The sequence below is a fragment of the Pogoniulus pusillus genome, chromosome 7, assembly GCF_015220805.1.
Source record: "Pogoniulus pusillus isolate bPogPus1 chromosome 7, bPogPus1.pri, whole genome shotgun sequence".
Lineage (NCBI taxonomy): Eukaryota > Metazoa > Chordata > Aves > Piciformes > Lybiidae > Pogoniulus > Pogoniulus pusillus.
In genome coordinates, this window is record NC_087270.1 from 8,313,688 (window position 1) to 8,331,545 (window position 17,858).

Here is a 17,858-nt window from a genome sequence, read left to right on the forward strand (position 1 = left end):
ACTGGCAGCAGCCCGGGCAGCTACTGACATACATAGCACATTTTTGCCACATGCTACTACATGTCATTCTGTCCCAGTTCATGGGAGGGTGATGAAATGCTAGTCCAAGCTTTAATCATTAGCAAAAGCCATTATCTGCATCGGCTGATCTAAAGCCTATTCCAAACCGTCAGGCATCTGGATTTGCGCCAGTGCATTCGTGCTAACCAATGCAGTATCTCTCCCAAGAATGAGCACGGTTTTCCTAGGCTTTAAAGGAGAGCAAGGAAAATTACTTGAAACAATCAGATTTACATTTTTCCTGGTTGGCTAACAAACTTCACTCCCTCCCAGGAAAGAAGTACATGGCTTCTTAAATTGAACTCTTGATGTAGCCCGTGTCAGAGACAGATGCTGCTGGCAAGATTTCACCGAGATCCTAGACCACAGCTTTTACATCTTCAATTGTAATTGCTACAGCAAGACTGTAATTGTGGCATGGCAAGTACTAGGGAGAAGGTGGAAGTTACCTAGTCAGTGGATTCCCACTGAAATCTGCTATCTGTAGTGCTCTGCAGAATGAGATGCTTTCTGGTATTTCAGGAATATCTGCAGAAGGGAAAAAAAAGAAGAAAGGGAGAAACTGTTAACAACTGTACTGAATCTGCACTGGAATTATTGTCTCATTACATTCAGTGACTTGCTATGCAGGGACTTATCTTGGTATCTATCAAGACATTTCAACATGCAAGATTGCTTCATAGCCAACTACTGCAGAATAGCCATCTTGTGCTCCCTCACATCCAATTTCCCCCTCCTGCTCCACACTTGTCTTCCTAATCCTAGACTACTCACCTGTCCTTGGACTGATACTTAACAGTTTCTGTCCATCACAAAACAAAACAAACAAAACCAATGAAACCAGACTCTCTGTGTGCTAGGATTGTCCTGAAGAAAATTAAACTCTGAAGCTTTTGTAATTCGATCAAAACACAGCCACCATCTGTGGTGGCAGAAAGTACATGGGAAGAGAGAACAGGTGGAGGAAAAAGAGAATGTGCAAGTTTCTCCACCTAAAACATACACTCATGGGAGCAGAACCAGCCTCCCTCACATTAAATCCAAGTAATCCGAAGGGATGTGAGACCCAGCAATTTGAGAAAGTGCTAGCACAGTATTTCAGATTACCAGAAAAGTACTCAGAGATGTGCAGGTACTTTTTCCAAGTATCTTCCACATAACATATTTACCTACTGAAGTTGGATATGCTATCTTAAAAAATGAAATTCTCTTCTGAGTCTCTTATATCAAGCTGCATTTCCATGAATAGGCTGAGAGTCCTTCACCTAAGTCCTTGTTTACTGTCATTGGCATCATAGAATCATAAAATTCCACTTAATCAGACCATAAATATTTGAAGATACAGCATAGAATCAACCAGGTTGGAAGAGACCTCCAAGAGCATCCAGTCCAAGCTAGCACCCAGCCCTAGCCAGTCAACTACACCATGGCACTAAGTGCCTCATCCAGGCTTTGCTTGAACACCTCCAGGCATGGCGACTCCACCACCTCCCTGGGCAGCACATTCCAATGGCAAATCACTCTCTCTGTGAAGAGCTTCCAGCAAAAATGAAACAAACATTGAGTGTTTTCTTTGTTTAACAACCTAGATTTTTATGATTCATTCTGAAAAGATCTCAAAAAGAAAGGCAAACCTTTAAGTATATCTCAGGCTTTTGTTTCCAAGGTTTTTTTTTTCCTATTTTCAAGTTTTCAACAGATCATTACATCTGCTCCATCTCTTCTTTCTGTTGTGATCACAGAAGTTGGAAAATATCTATAAAGGTTTTCCCCAGGCAAGTGGCACCACTGACCTCAGGAGCCATCAGTGTCTAAACATGTTGAAAAATATTCAGAAACTAAGTCTCTTCCTACCCAGCTGAGTAATTAAGAATTTCATTCAAGTGACGTATTTTATTCAGCTCCTCTCAAAAGTAGTGCAATGGAGGGAGGAGTGGCGAAGGGAGGAGAATACCTGCTCATCAGGTTCCTCTCTTGCCAGGTAATCTGAGCAAATGCATTCATGTTGAATGACTCCCAGCTCAGAACTAAACCCAGAGCTAGGAAGAACATCTTCCTAACCCACAGGTCACCAGTGGTGAATGCTCAAGGTCTTTTCCAGCTGAAACAATTCTAGGTTTTGACAATTCCCTCACAGATGGACAAGACCACATGGTGGAACTGCAGCGAGGCACAAAGGCCAGAGAGGTGCAGGGGTTGTGATTTAGGACTTGGTGCAGGGAGGCATCAGGATGGAGAACAACCAAGCCTCATGGTCAACCTATTCAAAACTCTTCATAGGTTTCATCCTGAGCCCAAGTTCAGCAGAACACATGCCAGTGGCATGGTCAATCAGCAGCTCTTCCATGAAGAACCTCAGGAGTAGCCATGAAACTACCATCATAGCCCCAGGGCTCCCAAATACAAGTGGGAGATACTTGAACAGTTAGACACACAAGCACTTCTGCTGACCTTGCTTCAGGAGTCAAAACCTCAGGCTACTCCTTTCACACGGCAGGGGCAAACAGGTCTGAATAGTGCATTTAAGTAACAGAATTGAGAAGATGTTTCCTAAAGATTGCCTGATTAAACACTGACCTTAATATGATACATTCTTGTTAACACCTGAACTGCTTAAACACATTTGCCTGTCACTAACACTGACACTGCTGCAGAGACATTGCACTGCCTTGCAAAGCAGATGACAACTAAACTAATAGTACTTTTTTGTTGTTCTTTTTTTCTTCCCTGCTGCTCTCCCTACACAAAAATACACATAAACCCCAAACTGTATCAAACTTGCACTTACAGACAGTAAAGCAGATGGGTTTACCCATTCCATGACTGAGAAATGCCTGCAGAAGACTGAATTGGTGTTACAGGAGTACTGACAGAGGTCCTACAGGTGCTCAGCCAGACGTTGTTACTTTCACCTTGCATTTGTAGCAGTGACAAACACTGATACTGAGCTCAGCTAACCAGCATCAAGTGAAGAAAGTGTCATCCATCATCTAGTCTTGACAACACATTTCTAGCTGGAAAAGTCCTGAAAGGGACATCAATATTCCCATATTTTCTGACAACTCAAATTAATTTATTTCTTTGAACCCAAGCCAGCATCTCTACAACTTCAACACATACATATGTATGCACTGAAAAAAAACCCACCAACCACTCAGAAAAATCCAAGTTCAAGTAAAGTAACTATTTTAATTTGGTTTGAGGGGAAAAAAATATGTATATATGCACACATATAAAAATGCAACATGCAAATCAGAAGATAAATCCTTGGTGGCAAAGTTTCTGAAACTAATCATGCTACTGATTTCCTCTAATAATGTGAAGTTTCATAGTCATTCTGCTAATAATTTCTTTCCTCCTATAACAAACTATACAAAACCAGAAAATACCCCCACTGAAACTTGAGTCATTTTTCTCCTCCACCTAAGTGGACAAAAGACAGCCAAAAATTCAGCGTAACTCTCTGAACTGAGTATCATTACACATTCAGTGTTTCAACCTTGTTGAACTTGCAACTCATTTTGACCTCAAAAAGATTTCTCAGGCAAAAAAACCAGACTGATAATTGCAGCAGAAAAGATATTCCATAGCAGAAGCTCTGTCATAATCAACTGACATGCAACAGAGGATGTTTAAATGTATGAAGAAGCCCTTCTGTCTCTTGATGGCTTAAGCAGCTTTCACCATTACTGTTTGCTATTCGATTTCATTACAGACATTAACACATACGCCTCTGCCAACATCAGCAGCAGTAAGGTTCAGTGTTTTTCTTGCCACTGCTGGATAACCAGCTCAAATCCTACTTAAATATCCAGGATTCTTCTAATGCTAGCTGCTGACGAATGCTCTGCATTTCCAGAGCACCCCAGATGTTCGAGCGCACGGATCGCGCGGCATCGCTAATAATAAAGCTATAAACCAAGCATAAGTCCTATGACGTGTGGCAACACAAATACATTGGCAGCAAAAAGAAGTCATGCCACTAGAAGCAGATGAAATCAAGCTGGGCAGTCATGCATGGAAGAGGGCATACTTCCCACCCCTGCCCTCCTCATCCCCATTCAAAATATATCTCTAGAGTGTTTATTGTCCTAGTTCAGACAGGATTTTGCTAAGGATCTATCAAGTCCTGTACAAATGACTGAGGAGCTAAGTTTGCATTCTGCACTGCCTTACCTTCATAAATCCTTTTGCTTAGTGCTAATCTTTCCTCCTTTCAGATTTTTCAGTTTGTACAACTACATTTCCCAATCCCCCATTCCTCCACCTTCCTTCTTCTGATGACTTGAAGGGCAGCAGAGAAGACAATCTTATTTATCTTATTTTTAAACTGATAAAAATCTTTCTCATGGCCAAAGCTACTCAAACTCACCTCTAGTAACTCCTGGCTCTAGCTCAAAGTAAAAAAGTATCTCTACAAGAATTTTGCTACATCTCAGAACCGAGAGTTGCACCCACGTTCCTAAGAGAGCACTTAAAATGCTCACGAGTCTTTCTGGGAGCAACTACTGGATGCTGTTGTATTTTCTAGCTGTGAAAGCAGCAAATTGGCTTGGAGCTGGCACACTGCATACGACCCCACACAAGTCAACTGAATAGTCCTATCTAAACGATTACATTGGAACACCCACCATCAGGTACATGCAATGTCACTGGTGAACCATCTTAACTACTTAATGATTAGTAATTCATAATTGTATTCAGCAATTGGTTAGTTTTTACCAGATGCATAGCTAGGAAGCCCATTCCAGGCAGTGAATCCATACATTATCCCTCAGGAGACACATGGCACTCAGTGCCATGGTCTAGTTGACTGGCTAGGGCTGGGAGATAGGTTGGACTGGATGATCTTGGAGGTCTCTTCCAACCTGGTTGATTCTATTCTATGATAGATGATCTAGATGATCTTGGAGGTCTCTTCCAACCTGGTTGATTCTATGATAACCAGCAGGAAACCAGATCTCATCCATCTCATTCAATACATAGATGATTTTGTCCCTCTGCCTCATCTTCTAACATGCTATATCTCCTACAGTATATCATACACACACACAAAAGGTCCACTGAAACATTAAGCACTGCAGTAATCAAGTCATTTGGGAGCCAAATGGTTCTCACTTCCACGCAGCTTCCACTGCGCCACTGCCATTCACAGAGAGGAAGCCTAGTTTTAGGAAAGCTTTCCAGCCTTCTTCTCTACCTCCTCTCTTTTCTCCCACGGGTGGAAGGCGAGCTGCCCACTTAGTCTAATACCCTGCAAGAAGGAATTTGTGCCACAAATACTTGCTTGTCTTTGCAAAGCACTTTTCAGCTGGAAAGCCAGCTGGAAACCACATCTCTCCAGCCTCTCTAAAGCAGCCAAGTATAGCTCTCAGTGGTTCTGTCTCTGCAGACAGGATGGAAGAAGGTTCCTTATCCTCTCCCTCCGTTTTGACACGAAGATCATGGCACATACAATGATCTGGCTGAAGTAGATGAGGTGCTAAAATCTGTGGGGCACAGTGTGACAGGAGTCACATGCCTCTTGCCAAGTCTATTGAGATTAAGTGGCTCTTGCACAGGTTGTTAACACTTCCCTTTTCAAGCTCCCAAGCTGCATACAAGAGTCACAGCTCTTTTAAGACCTCTCTTTAAAGCTTTAAGGAAAATTCACCAACAGGTTCAGGTTGTTTCCTCAACTAGATCCCTTACTGCATAATTAATAAGAAACTGAAGCAAGGTACACATCTCATTCCTTCTCCTCACTGCTTCTGGATCTGTTCCTTCTCCAAAACGAGGAGAGGAGCAGAGAAAAAAATCCTCTCAAAATTGAATTTTGTTGATACATGTATATTATGCAATGTACTTGCAAGAAAACTAGAGGGAAATAAAAGCAAGCTGTTTTTTGAACAGATAGTTGTCCTCAGCTGCAGGAAGAAATGGTAACAGAGATCCAGGAGCTGGAAATTGGAAACAAGGGGAAAAAGAAAGAAGGCGGGAGAGAGGGGGAAAGCTCAAAGTTCAGATCACAAGGGAACAATAGTTCCAGGTGAGCTAAGTGTAAGAGTTCAAGTTCAGCAAGGAATTTAGGTCTTCTGCCTTTTTACCAATACATGCCAACCAAGATCTAAACAAGGATAGGAGACCTTTTGATAAGGATTTCTTTCTTGGACCTTGAGGCTAGCAGGCTAGTTAAAGGGAAAAAAGAGGGTGGGGAGAAGAAAAGTAGTATTCTCCTTGTTAATCTGTGGATGGCAGTGTATTAACTGTTTGAGCAGCAAAGTTACAGACATAGTTGATTAACTTTTCAGTAACTTCACACATGGCATCTAACCTCAACAAAAAAGAAACTAAAACCCAAGCGAATGTATGGATACAAGAACAATGCCTCTTTGCACGATGCTGTTCATGACTTCTAATCTAGATTACCCAGACAATTAAATAAGTGTCTTAGGTCACTCCCATATGGATTGTCTGATGTTTAATACTTGAACTGACTTTTCTGCAAGGCAAAGGTTTCTGTCTTCAACTTATGCTACTGCTTTCAAAAGAGTAAAAAAAAAAAAATCATCTCACCCTCCCAAAATCTAAACAACACTTTAGGAAATCCATAGTCTTCTCTTGAATTAGGTTGGAACCAGACAATGTTGCCCAAGTCCATTAGCAAAGTTTCCTTAGGAAAAAAAAATCTGGCAGAATATACCATAATGGAAGAATCCACTTTTCTGTAATCCATTTAAAAATAACACCTTCTAAACGTCTCTAATTAGATTAGTCCATCATGAGATTTCACTTATCTCCCAATCACTTTTGGCACTTGCTGCTTCTTCCTTCCCCTCCTTGGTAAGACTTGTTCAGCAAAGTCCATTCTTTTTTTCTCCCACGTTACTTCTCCTGCTCCATTCAGCTTACCAAAACCAAACTCATTTTAGTGACAGATTCACAAGTGCATACTTTTACATCAAAGTGAGCAAGAATTTCTACATGTTTGTGGTATTAGAATCACAGAATCAATCAGGTTGGAAGAGACCTCCAAGATCAGCCAGTCCAACCTATCACCCAGCCCTAGCCAGTCAACCAGACCCTGGCACTAAGTGCCTCAGTCAGTCTTTTCTTGAACACCTGCTGAGCTTTAGAATCTAAAAGCAATTTGCAGTACATGTTTCTTTCTCCCCCCCTGCTTCAAACATCAATCCTAAACTTCAAGTGTAATGCACTTAAAAACCATTGTCATGCAAGTTTTAAGGTAAGGAGATGGGAGATAACACAAAGAAAATATATGTCACCAGAAACTAGACATGTCCAAACCAAACAAACAAAAGAAGCCACTCAAATGAGTGGAAAATTCTGTTATCCCCAAGTCTGCAACAAAGGAGCTTTGCTTTCATTAGCATATGTGCACCAAAAGAAAACAAACAAGAAAACAAAGTCAGTCACTGTCCTGACTTTGTCTAAATCTTTAGACCACCTGTAGTAGTGCTCTAGCACCATATACACCAGAGTAGTATAAGTTAGGATGTTCCACGGCTTTCACAACCAGGGTTGTGCTGAGTGCATTCTTATAGGACATCCACTGAGGAGGAGGAGGAGAGCAATTCTTGTTTGTCTGTAAGTGCTCACTTGGACACAAACCAGTTCAAGAGTCAAACCACCAGCATCCAACCGTTGCAGATGTTAACAAAAAAGATGCACCTGCCAATACTAGTGTGTCACAGCACAGTTTCCTGGCTGGTTCTGGTTTTTTCCTTGTCCACTGAGCAAGAAAGTGCCAATTCACTTTTATTTTTTGGCATTCTAGGCTTTGCTATTTAAAGGCAGAGGAGCATTTCACAGAGGAGGTCTCTGCTCAGATACTGCGGATGTGCAGCAGACGTGGTCAGCCAGACACAAGGAGAGTGCACAGGGCAAAAGACAGCAGCTATTGGACAGCAGCTGTTCCATAAGCCCCAGCCCATGTGGGACTTGCAGGACAAGATCAGAAGACCTAGAGTGCTTCTGCCTAATTAGCTCATGTCCTCCCTGTAAAACTGCTGGGTCACCAGTCCAGGCTGAATTGAAACAAGCGTTCAAAGCTTTTCCTCTGTTAGTATTTCTAGTTTGAAAACACTGAGTTATCTTGCTTTTGGTGGGGGAGAGGAAAAGGCAAACAGTGAACCATTTCTGTGGGCAAAAGGGGAGTAATTATAGAGTGTGGATGGCAGGTACAGGCTGAGGGAGCTGGGATTGTTCAGCCTGGAGAAGAGGAGGCTCAGGGGAGACCTTATTGCTGTCTACAACTACCTGAGGGGAGGTTGTGGCCAGGAGGAGGTTGCTCTCTTCTCTCAGGTGGCCAGCACCAGAACAAGAGGACACAGCCTCAAGCTGCACCAGGGGAGATTTAGGCTTGAGGTGAGGAGAAAGTTCTTCACTGAGAGAGTCATTGGAGACTGGAATGGGCTGCCCGGGGAGGTGGTGGAGTCGCCGTCCCTGGAGCTGTTCAAGGCAGGATTGGACGTGGCACTTGGTGCCATGGTCTAGCCTTGAGCTCTGTGGTAAAGGGTTGGACTTGATGATCTATGAGGTCTCTTCCAACCTTGGTGATACTGTGATACCTCTTTGAGAGCAGAGAGCTGAATTAAAAAGGCAAAGCACTGGTGTGCATGCGCTGATACAAGCAAGCAAGCTGAAGCCCCAGAGAGCAAATCAAAGATTACACACTGCTCTTCAGTGGCATGGTCTGATGCTCTGCAGGTCAGCTGCTGTGTTCAAACTCAGCCTTCTAAGGAAGGTCTAAATGACATGTTGAATATAATGCACCTATGATGCAATACACAACAAATGCAGTGTCCAGAGGATGACTAAAGTCTCTCAAGAGACTTTTAATCAAGTTGTAAAACAGATAAAAGGAATAAACACTTTGAATAAAAAGCAGTAATATCTAATTGCCTGCAACTGAAAGAAGAAGTGTTGCTGAAAGTACTCTGCTAACTGAAGACAACATAAAAGAGAAGTTTAAATCTGCAATTACAATCCACTCTGGAAGCAAAAAAAAAAAAAGTGAAAATAAGGCTCATGGACTGGATGATCTTGGAGGTTGCTTCCAACCTGGTTGATGCTATAATGCAGGACACTGGCCTACAGTCCAGCCACTTCCAGAATCCTGCACACTGTTCAGGCCATTGGCCTTGCACAGCAGCAGCTCCCTCCTTACACTAATGTTATGACTATTGAGATGCCTCCAAGAAACCCTCTCTACTGGTAGGGGAATCCTGAAGAAATACCTCTTTCTTCTGTGAATTGTGTGATTCTTCTCATATAAATTATAGCATACTTGCCTTGAGATGGCAAGAGCAGTTTGGAGGGAGAATATCCTGTCGTTGCAAGACTTGCATTCAGAACAACTGCACTACCAATGTAGTTCTAAGCTCAGGCTTAATCACAAACTACAGAAAGGGGTAGTAATTAACATAGCAATCAAGTAGCCAGATACCATCTCTAACACAGGCATGAAGTTGTAGATATTAAACAAATGGTATTATCCTTATTGGATATCAGAGTAAAGACCCACATTCAGATTTTGGTATCAAGCATCATGCAGCAAATATGGCTTAACAAGACCTGCCCACACATAGATTTTCTGTAGCTGCTACAGCAAACCCATTGCTCCTCAGTTCACAAAGCTACAGATCTCAGCTCTGCTCAGAGCAGAGTCAGCATCACAAGCAGCATAATCCATCCATAAAGATTATCAAAATCCATTTAATTCTCCCACTGCACACATTCTTGCATCTTTTCCACTGGTTTGAGACTTGGACACAAGACAAAACCACAAGGTTACAGAGCACTTGCATGGAAGAGAAAGCTAACTCTGATCCCTTTATCTGCTGCCAGATAGAGAGCCACCAGAGACAGAACAAACCTGCCAGCACACAGCAACTACATCGACACTACAGTTTTGCATGACCAAGTCCTTGGTAGGCATATTCAACAAAAGCAAAAGGAGCAGCAGCAGAGAAGCCTGCCAGGTTTTTATCACAAAGAGACAGCAAAACATGCAAGCATGCACTGAAGTGCAACAACCTCATCTACTATACATCCTTCTTCCTCTAGAGACTGCACTCCTTTCTGAATCATAAGGTCTTCTGACACTTGTTTGGTGAGTACCCAAGTGCTATGGGAAAACAAACAGCACACAGGTGCTGCTGGCTGCACCTAGAGCAGCAGCTCTCCTCTACATGCAGACCAAAGACTCATACTAAAACTCAATGCAAAGCACAGAAGCCCTACCCAAAATTCAAGGATGTCAAGCATGGACACTCCAGTGACCTGTGGTCCTGCTCTGGCAGAGGGGTTGGACTCTGTGATCTCCCTGGGTGCCTTCCAACCCTAACATACTGTGATCCTGGTTCTGTGCTCCTGTGACCTCATATCCTTACAAAATTCAGCAGTGATGTGAAAATCCAGGAAAAGACTTACCTAAGCTTGAACAGTCTTAGGCAATCAGCAGCAGTTTCAGACACTCTGCAGCTGAGCATCTATTTCAGAAGATGCTACGGGGAATACTCCAAGTTCCAGACATGCTTTAATCAGCAACTCAAAAGCTCAGGCATCCACCACTGAAATCCTATGAATCTGTTTTCTTTAGCCTCAGAACTAATACATCTGGGTTTTGAGCAATCTTAGACCGAGGGGCAGAGATAAACTGCATTACCAAATAGCCTTCAAAGCACCGTGCTGTTTTCTTGACAATGCTCCCCTGCCCTCTGATGTTCCTGCTCGATTCATCCATTCAACCTTTGCTCAGATAGCACCTTCAGCCAGACTAGAAAAGCACGGTAGGGATGCTTCCTGGAAAATCTGCATGAATACATGGCCTCAGAGAGGAATAAGAACTAGCATTAACATGCAAATAATCCAGAAAAAGGTTAAGATGTAGCTCCTGTCCTTCCTCAAATCCTTATCTTTCTGCACCACTAAGGCTCTCACCTTACCCTCCCCACTACTCTTCTCTCACGTACACCCAAAATCATACACACATCAAGTTGACAGCTGCTGAAGTTTCACTTGAAAAGATATTTGTGCTTCTAGATTCACTTATTAACCAAAAATTGCTTAAAGGATCATGTAGATATTTAGCATGTCTCGGGCATGTCTGGGCCTCTCAATTCAAGAGAGAGGCTGAGGTGCTGGAAGGTGTCCAGAGAAGGGTGACAAAGCTGGTGAGGGGCCTGGAACACAAACCCTATGAGGAGAGGCTGAGGGAGCTGGGGGTGTGCAGCCTGGAGAAGAGGAGGCTCAGGGGGGACCTCATTGCTGTCTACAACTACCTGAAGGGAGGCTGTAGCCAGGTGGGGTTGGGCTCTTCTGCCAGGCAAGCAGCAACAGAACAAGGGGACACAGTCTCAAGTTGTGCTGAGGGAGGTATAGGCTGGATGTTAGGAGGAAGTTGTTGGCAGAGAGAGTGATTGGCATTGGCATGGGCTGCCCAGGGAGGTGGTGGAGTCACCGTCCCTGGAGGTGTTCAAGCAAAGCCTGGATGAGGCCATAGTCTAGTTGAGTGGATAGGGCTGGGTGCTAGGTTGGCCTGGATGATCTTGGAGGTCTCTTCCAACCTGCTTGATTCTATGATTCTATGTTTTTAAAACACCTGGGAATTTAAGAAATCCATATTTAAGAGTTTCCCTTCTCACCTTTTCTGCATGCCTAAGAATGAGGATTACTTATGCAGCACATAACACATTACACAGGTATCCAGAGCTATCTCTACACAGTCAGGGGCAATCCTGCCTGGAGAGATCAATCCTACCTCAAGATGCAGCACCTCACCACTGCAAAGCACACAGCTAGACACTCGAGTCTGTAAGCATACCAACGTCCAGCAATATGATAAAGGCACCTCCTCAAAGGGCTTCAAAGCTCATACACTGAACAAAGGATGAGAAAGGAGGAGAAAGGAAGACATTATTACTAATTTAGAGAAATGGAAGTACTTGAGTACTGTGTTCAGTTCTGGGCCCCCCAGTTTAGGAGGGACGTTGAGATGCTTGAGCACGTCCAGAGAAGGGCAACGAGGCTGGTGAGAGGCCTTGAGCACAGCCCTACGAGGAGAGGCTGAGGGAGCTGGGATTGGTTAGCCTGGAGAAGAGGAGGCTCAGGGGAGACCTTATTGCTGTCTACAACTACCTGAGGGGTGGTTGTGGCCAGGAGGAGGTTGCTCTCTTCTCTCAGGTGGCCAGCACCAGAACAAGAGGACACAGCCTCAAGCTACGCCAGGGGAGATTTAGGCTTGAGGTGAGGAGAAAGTTCTTCACTGAGAGAGTCATTGGACACTGGAATGGGCTGCCCGGGGAGGTGGTGGAGTCGCCGTCCCTGGAGCTGTTCAAGGCAGGACTGGACGTGGCACTTGGTGCCATGGTCTAGCCTTGAGCTCTGTGGTAAAGGGTTGGACTTGATGATCTATGAGGTCTCTTCCAACCTTGGTGATACTGTGATACTTTGTTCATTCAAAACCCTTTACTCCTCCTCCTGTGAGCAGAGGTTAAAACATGAAGGGCTGCCTCCTGTACACAGGACATTACATGAATTTATATCTGCATTTTTAAGCTCTTGAGGAAACAGAATGGCCAGAACTGAAAGCAATTAGTGCACCGAACCAGACAGCTAGAACAACAAAAACCACAGAACAATGATCTCTTATTTCCCCAGTTCAGACGTCACCATCACACTTTCCTATTCATGCAGCATGCTGCGTTTTGAAAAGCTGGGCTGTTTTCCTCTGCCTGAAAGGAATACAAAGAGTTGCTTTTTTTTTTTTTCCCTTTTCTCCTCTAAGTACTTTGGTAGCTACAAAAAAACAAAAACTGGTGCAGTACAAACCACCAAACAGGAAAAAAAAAACTCTTTGGCAGGTTGAGAATCTGGCATATTGGGAAGTGGGTTCAAAACAGAAAGCTGAGAAATGAAAATACTGTCAATCTCCAAACTCTTAGGTGAGAATTTCCCCTGCAGCATCCCAGACTGTTTGTGTTTTGCCTTTTAATTTGAAGAGCTGAGAGACAACCATAACATGAACGAAGAGCAGAAAGTAACTTCGGGTATGTTTTGCCTTGGCTCCCCTGTGTCCCCTCACACAGTGTATTTTTCCTTTCAGCACTCAAGTCGTGCAGTAACTGTGACATGATTAAGCAAAGCAGCTCATTCACCTGCAGTGAACCACAGAGAAGAGAAAGCAACGCAATAAAATGGGCCATTAACAATCATCCTTGAATACAGGAAAGTAACTGCTCCCTGCCACCTGCCTTAGTCCAACCCCTCACTTGAGAAATGACTTCCCTATGCAGTAACTTCTAACAACACACAAGCATCTCCCCAGCCATAAATGTTCACACCATCTGTTCTCCTTACACTTGAGCTCTCCAGCCAACTTCCAAGTTAGGCTGACAAGAGTTCACATGGCTCTGATCCACCAGCTCTTTTGCAGTTAGTTACTCATTTGCACAGAGAATTACTCAGCCAACAGAGTGTTTCCTTTTGTAGAAGGTCTGTCACACAGAGCACCCAACCCAGCCAAACTCAGTAGCCAAAATACTGGGCTGATTAATGCTTGTTTATTTCTAACAGATTTTAACTAATGTGTTTCTGCTGGGGTTTTTTTTCCAGTTTTCTTCTTTTACAAAGGTTTAGAATGTGCATAAAATGATATGGTTCACAGGAATTTTTCAGCAACTGCCTGGAGACTCATTACACTTCATTAATTATACCCTCCAATAAAGATGGCAGGAAAAGCACCAAATGAAAAAAGGAGAGATCCAAATCCCACATAGTTACAGGAAAGTGAAGAGGCTGCTGAGTATTCTTCAGTGGCAAAGGGCCAATGCAGAGTTAAATGTAAGGCTCCTCCTTACATTATTTCTTCTCTTGAACATTTATTTACATCCCTCAGTTATTTCCAAGGTTAAAAAAACCTTTCTCCCACTCCATCCATCACACCTCAGAGAGCATTTTGTGCATATGCAGTGCACATAAGGAGGCTAAAATAGCTGACAGTTGCTCTGATGTGGTAACACAGACTCACTGTTTCTAGATCACTGGGTCATAAGGCTGCTTAGAGGTGACCCACCAGCCCCTGAACTTCCTGCAGAACTGCTATGTTCACCAGGCCACCACAAAAAACCAAAACCCTCCAATATTTGTTTTTATTCCATCACAGCTCAGGACAATATAGGCAGCCTGTAAGAGTTCAATTGCAAGCAGCAATAGTCTCAAGTTGTGCTGGGGGAAGTCTAGGCTGGATGTTAGGAGGAAGTTGTTGGCAGAGAGAGTGATTGGCATTGGAATGGGCTGCCCAGGGAGGTGGTGGAGGCACCATCCCTGGAGATCTTCAAGCAAAGCCTGGCTGAGGCACTTAGTGCCATGATTTAGATGACTGGCTAGGGCTGGGTGCTAGGTTGGCCTGGATGATCTTGGAGATCTCTTCCAACCTGCTTGATTCTATGAACGATAAGCCCATGGGTTTCCAAAAACACATTTTAAGAGATATTTTCTCCCAGCCCCTTTTTCTGACTTTTCTCCCTGCAGGTGACACACAGACTGATTCTTCTTCCAGAGTACACTTAGAAATACCAGCATTCTGCCTCTTGCTAGTCACAGATAAAGAGGAAAACAGAGAACTGGACTTCTAACTCATAGGGCTCCCTCTTTTTTTTTTAAACAGAAAGCAGCTTTTTTTCTTACCCTTTTTTTCCCCCTTACATTCTAGGCATTTCAGACAGCTTGGGGTAAGAAATCAACACCGTGACAGACACAAATACAAAATAGGATATATATCACTTCTGTTTTTAATTGGAAAATAAAGCAGGCCCTCAGAAAGGCAGAACTACAGTCAAGCATTATTTTATTACTGTATTTCCACCACCACCTCTCCTCTGCCCTTTCCTTCCTCCCCGCCTAGAACTACACACAAATCCATTAATTACAGAGCAAAGCGTTCTGCAGCACGTAGATAGCAACTTCAGAGACAGAAAACCCCTCCTAAGCCACTGTTATAGACCATGCCATATAGAGAATCAGACAAATTAAGATGGGAGCATACCATTTCGAGACAAATCAAGTTCCACCAGCTGCATGAAATTTGCTATTTCGGGAGGGAGCCGCTGGATTTCGTTATCACTAAGTCCAAGCTTCCGTAACTTCACAAGTTGGAAGAAAGGCTGAAAGAAATAAAACAACCCCCAGGTCAGAAAATATTCACATAACTCACAGACAAGCATGATAAATGATAAGCAATAACTGAAAGCCACTTTCAAACTTGGTGCTGAAGTGACCGCTCAAAATCAGTCATGCAGACCCTTCAGACCTGCTTTCAAATGAAGATGGTTTAAATTTTTACCTGTAGACAGACCAGAATCTGGTTTGCATAAAATATTTATTACAAAACCCAAACAAACTAACAAAAAAACCCCACCCAAATGACATCTGTAAAGCTCACTAGTAAAGATCACAGCAGGCAGACACTACCAAAATCCAGAGCGCCTGCTTCAAAATCATTAATGGAGTGAGGTTACCCAGCAGGGTAATTAAAAGCATCCTAATTAACTTCCTAATGAACCTCAGTGTGTAATGTAGAGGGACACTTCTAAAGGATGATCCAGAAAACCCACACAGAAGGGCTGCCAAAGTCTTCTTCATAGAATCAAGCAGGTTGGAAGAGACCTCCAAGATCATCCAGTCCAACCTAGCACCCAGCTCTATCCAGTCAACCAGACCATGGCACTAAGTGCCCTATGACTGAATGAGAAAGGCAGCAGTTAGGTAGATTTGAGGACTTAGAAAATACTGAGGGAGGGTTTTTTTTAACATCATAGAATCAACCAGGTTGGAAGAGACCTCCAAGATCATCCAGGCCAACTTAGCACCCAGCCCTAGCCACTCAACTAGACCATGGCACTAAGTGCCTCAGCCAGGCTTTGCTTGAACACCTCCAGGGACGGTGACTCCACCACCTTTTAGGGACCAAAGAGAAGAGCACTTTAAAAACATTCTAACACCAAACAGTCAAAAAATACACTAGATCTGACTGTGAAAATGCAAAGGCATTTTTTGAGTCAGTGGCACTCCTTCACCCTCACCCCTCAGTATTAAAAGCCTTTGAAAACAGTTGAAATTTTAAAAGAAACATAAAAACCATTTACAATCCCATATTTCTATATGCCTAAAAACATGTATTACAACTAAAATAGCCACAAATGGGGTGTTTTCCATTCCTTCTTTGCCCTCATAAGAACCATGATTGCATTTTCATATCATTAACATTTTTCTATCTTCTAAACCAAATGCACCCCTTTGTGCTAAATATTTATTGCTAAGACTAAAACAGGAATCCATCAGAAGCTGCAAAAAAGCACTTAAAGACACTATTGTGAAAACACAGAAGAGATCCCAATCTGTCCTAACGCTGCCCAAAATAAATACCTGCCAAAAAGCATTCCTCAGCCAATGTGGAGCTGCTGAACTATGATGACGCTTATAAATATTAATGTTCTGAATCATAGAATCAAGCAGGTTGGAAGAGACCTCTAACATCATTCAGTCCAACCTAGCACCCAGCCCTACCCAGACAACTAGACCATGGCACTAAGTGCCTCAGCCAGGCTTTTCTTGAACACCTCCAGGGATGGTGACTCCACCACCTCCCTGGGCAGCCCATTCCAATGCCAATCACTCTCTCTGCCAACAACTTCCTCCTAACATCCAGCCTATACCTACCCCAGCACAACTTGAGACTGTGTCCCCTTGTTCTATTGCTGCTTGCCTGGGAGAAGAGGCCACCCCCACCTGGCTACATCCTCCCTTCAGGTAGTTGTAGAGAGCAATGAGGTCCCCCCTGAGCCTCCTCTTCTCCAGCTCCCCCAACTTCTCCTCATAGGGTTTGCGTTCCAGGCCCCTCACCAGCCTTGTTGCCCTTCTCTGGACACCTTCCAGCACCTCAACATCTCTCTTGAATTGAGGGGTCCAGAACTGGACACAGCACTCAAGGTGTGGCCTGACCAGTGATGAGCACAGGGGCAGAATAACCTCCCTTGTCCTACTGGCCACACTGTTCCTGATCCAGGCCAGGATGCCATTGGCTCTCTTGGCCACCTGGGCACACTGCTGGCTCACCTTCAGCCTACTAGTACAAACCTTCTCATAAGCAGCAGTTTTCCTTGCCAGAGATGCTCCATAGTAGCAAGTGAGAAAAGACAGGAGGAATGTCAAAAAGCTATCAGTAGGAAGGTCTGAGAGCCCTCACCACACCAGTGCTGTATGTATTTATTGAATGTGCAGAGCACACATGGGCAACAAACAAAAGTACACCATATTTAAAGGCATTCCTCTTTCTTTGACTGCTGAAGAGAAAACAATTATCTGGCAGCTTTATTTCTAGTTTGCATAACAATTTTTCATGAATGACAACATTTCCTAGATAAAAATCAGAAACTGTAGTGATGTGAAAGGTATTTCTTTGAACTTTTTGTTTGGTTCTTTCCTTTAAACTACTGAACTTAGTCACTCCTGCAAGTTCAGTACATAATACTCTCATTTCCATAATTAGTCTTCCTTTACCCAAGGCACATCATCGGTGCTCTAAAGCACAGCACCGGAGAGGCAAGCATCTCCTTTGGCCACAGGGAAGAAAAAGAATTAAGAGCTTATTGAATAGAGGTCAGCAAATGTGAATATATAGACACATATTTCCATATCTGTAACTTCCTAAACACTTCTCAACCAGCAACGTGTACCTAACTCAGCCTATTAGCTGCTACTTTAAAAGCTTCAGCGTGAACCAAAGTGCAGTGGAG

The 17,858-nt window shown here is 43.4% G+C and overlaps 1 protein-coding gene across 1 annotated transcript in view; it reads right to left on the bottom strand.

Annotated features, from left to right (window-relative positions):
* Positions 1–17,858, bottom strand: part of LRRC1 (leucine rich repeat containing 1) — a 75,622-nt gene that overhangs the window by 42,426 nt on the left and 15,338 nt on the right. Inside the window, exons 2-3 of the mRNA XM_064145812.1 lie at positions 15,110–15,227; positions 510–588 (exon numbers count right to left, since the gene is read on the bottom strand). Coding sequence (XP_064001882.1) covers positions 510–588; positions 15,110–15,227 — 197 coding nt within the window. The remainder of the gene's footprint in view (positions 1–509; positions 589–15,109; positions 15,228–17,858) is intronic.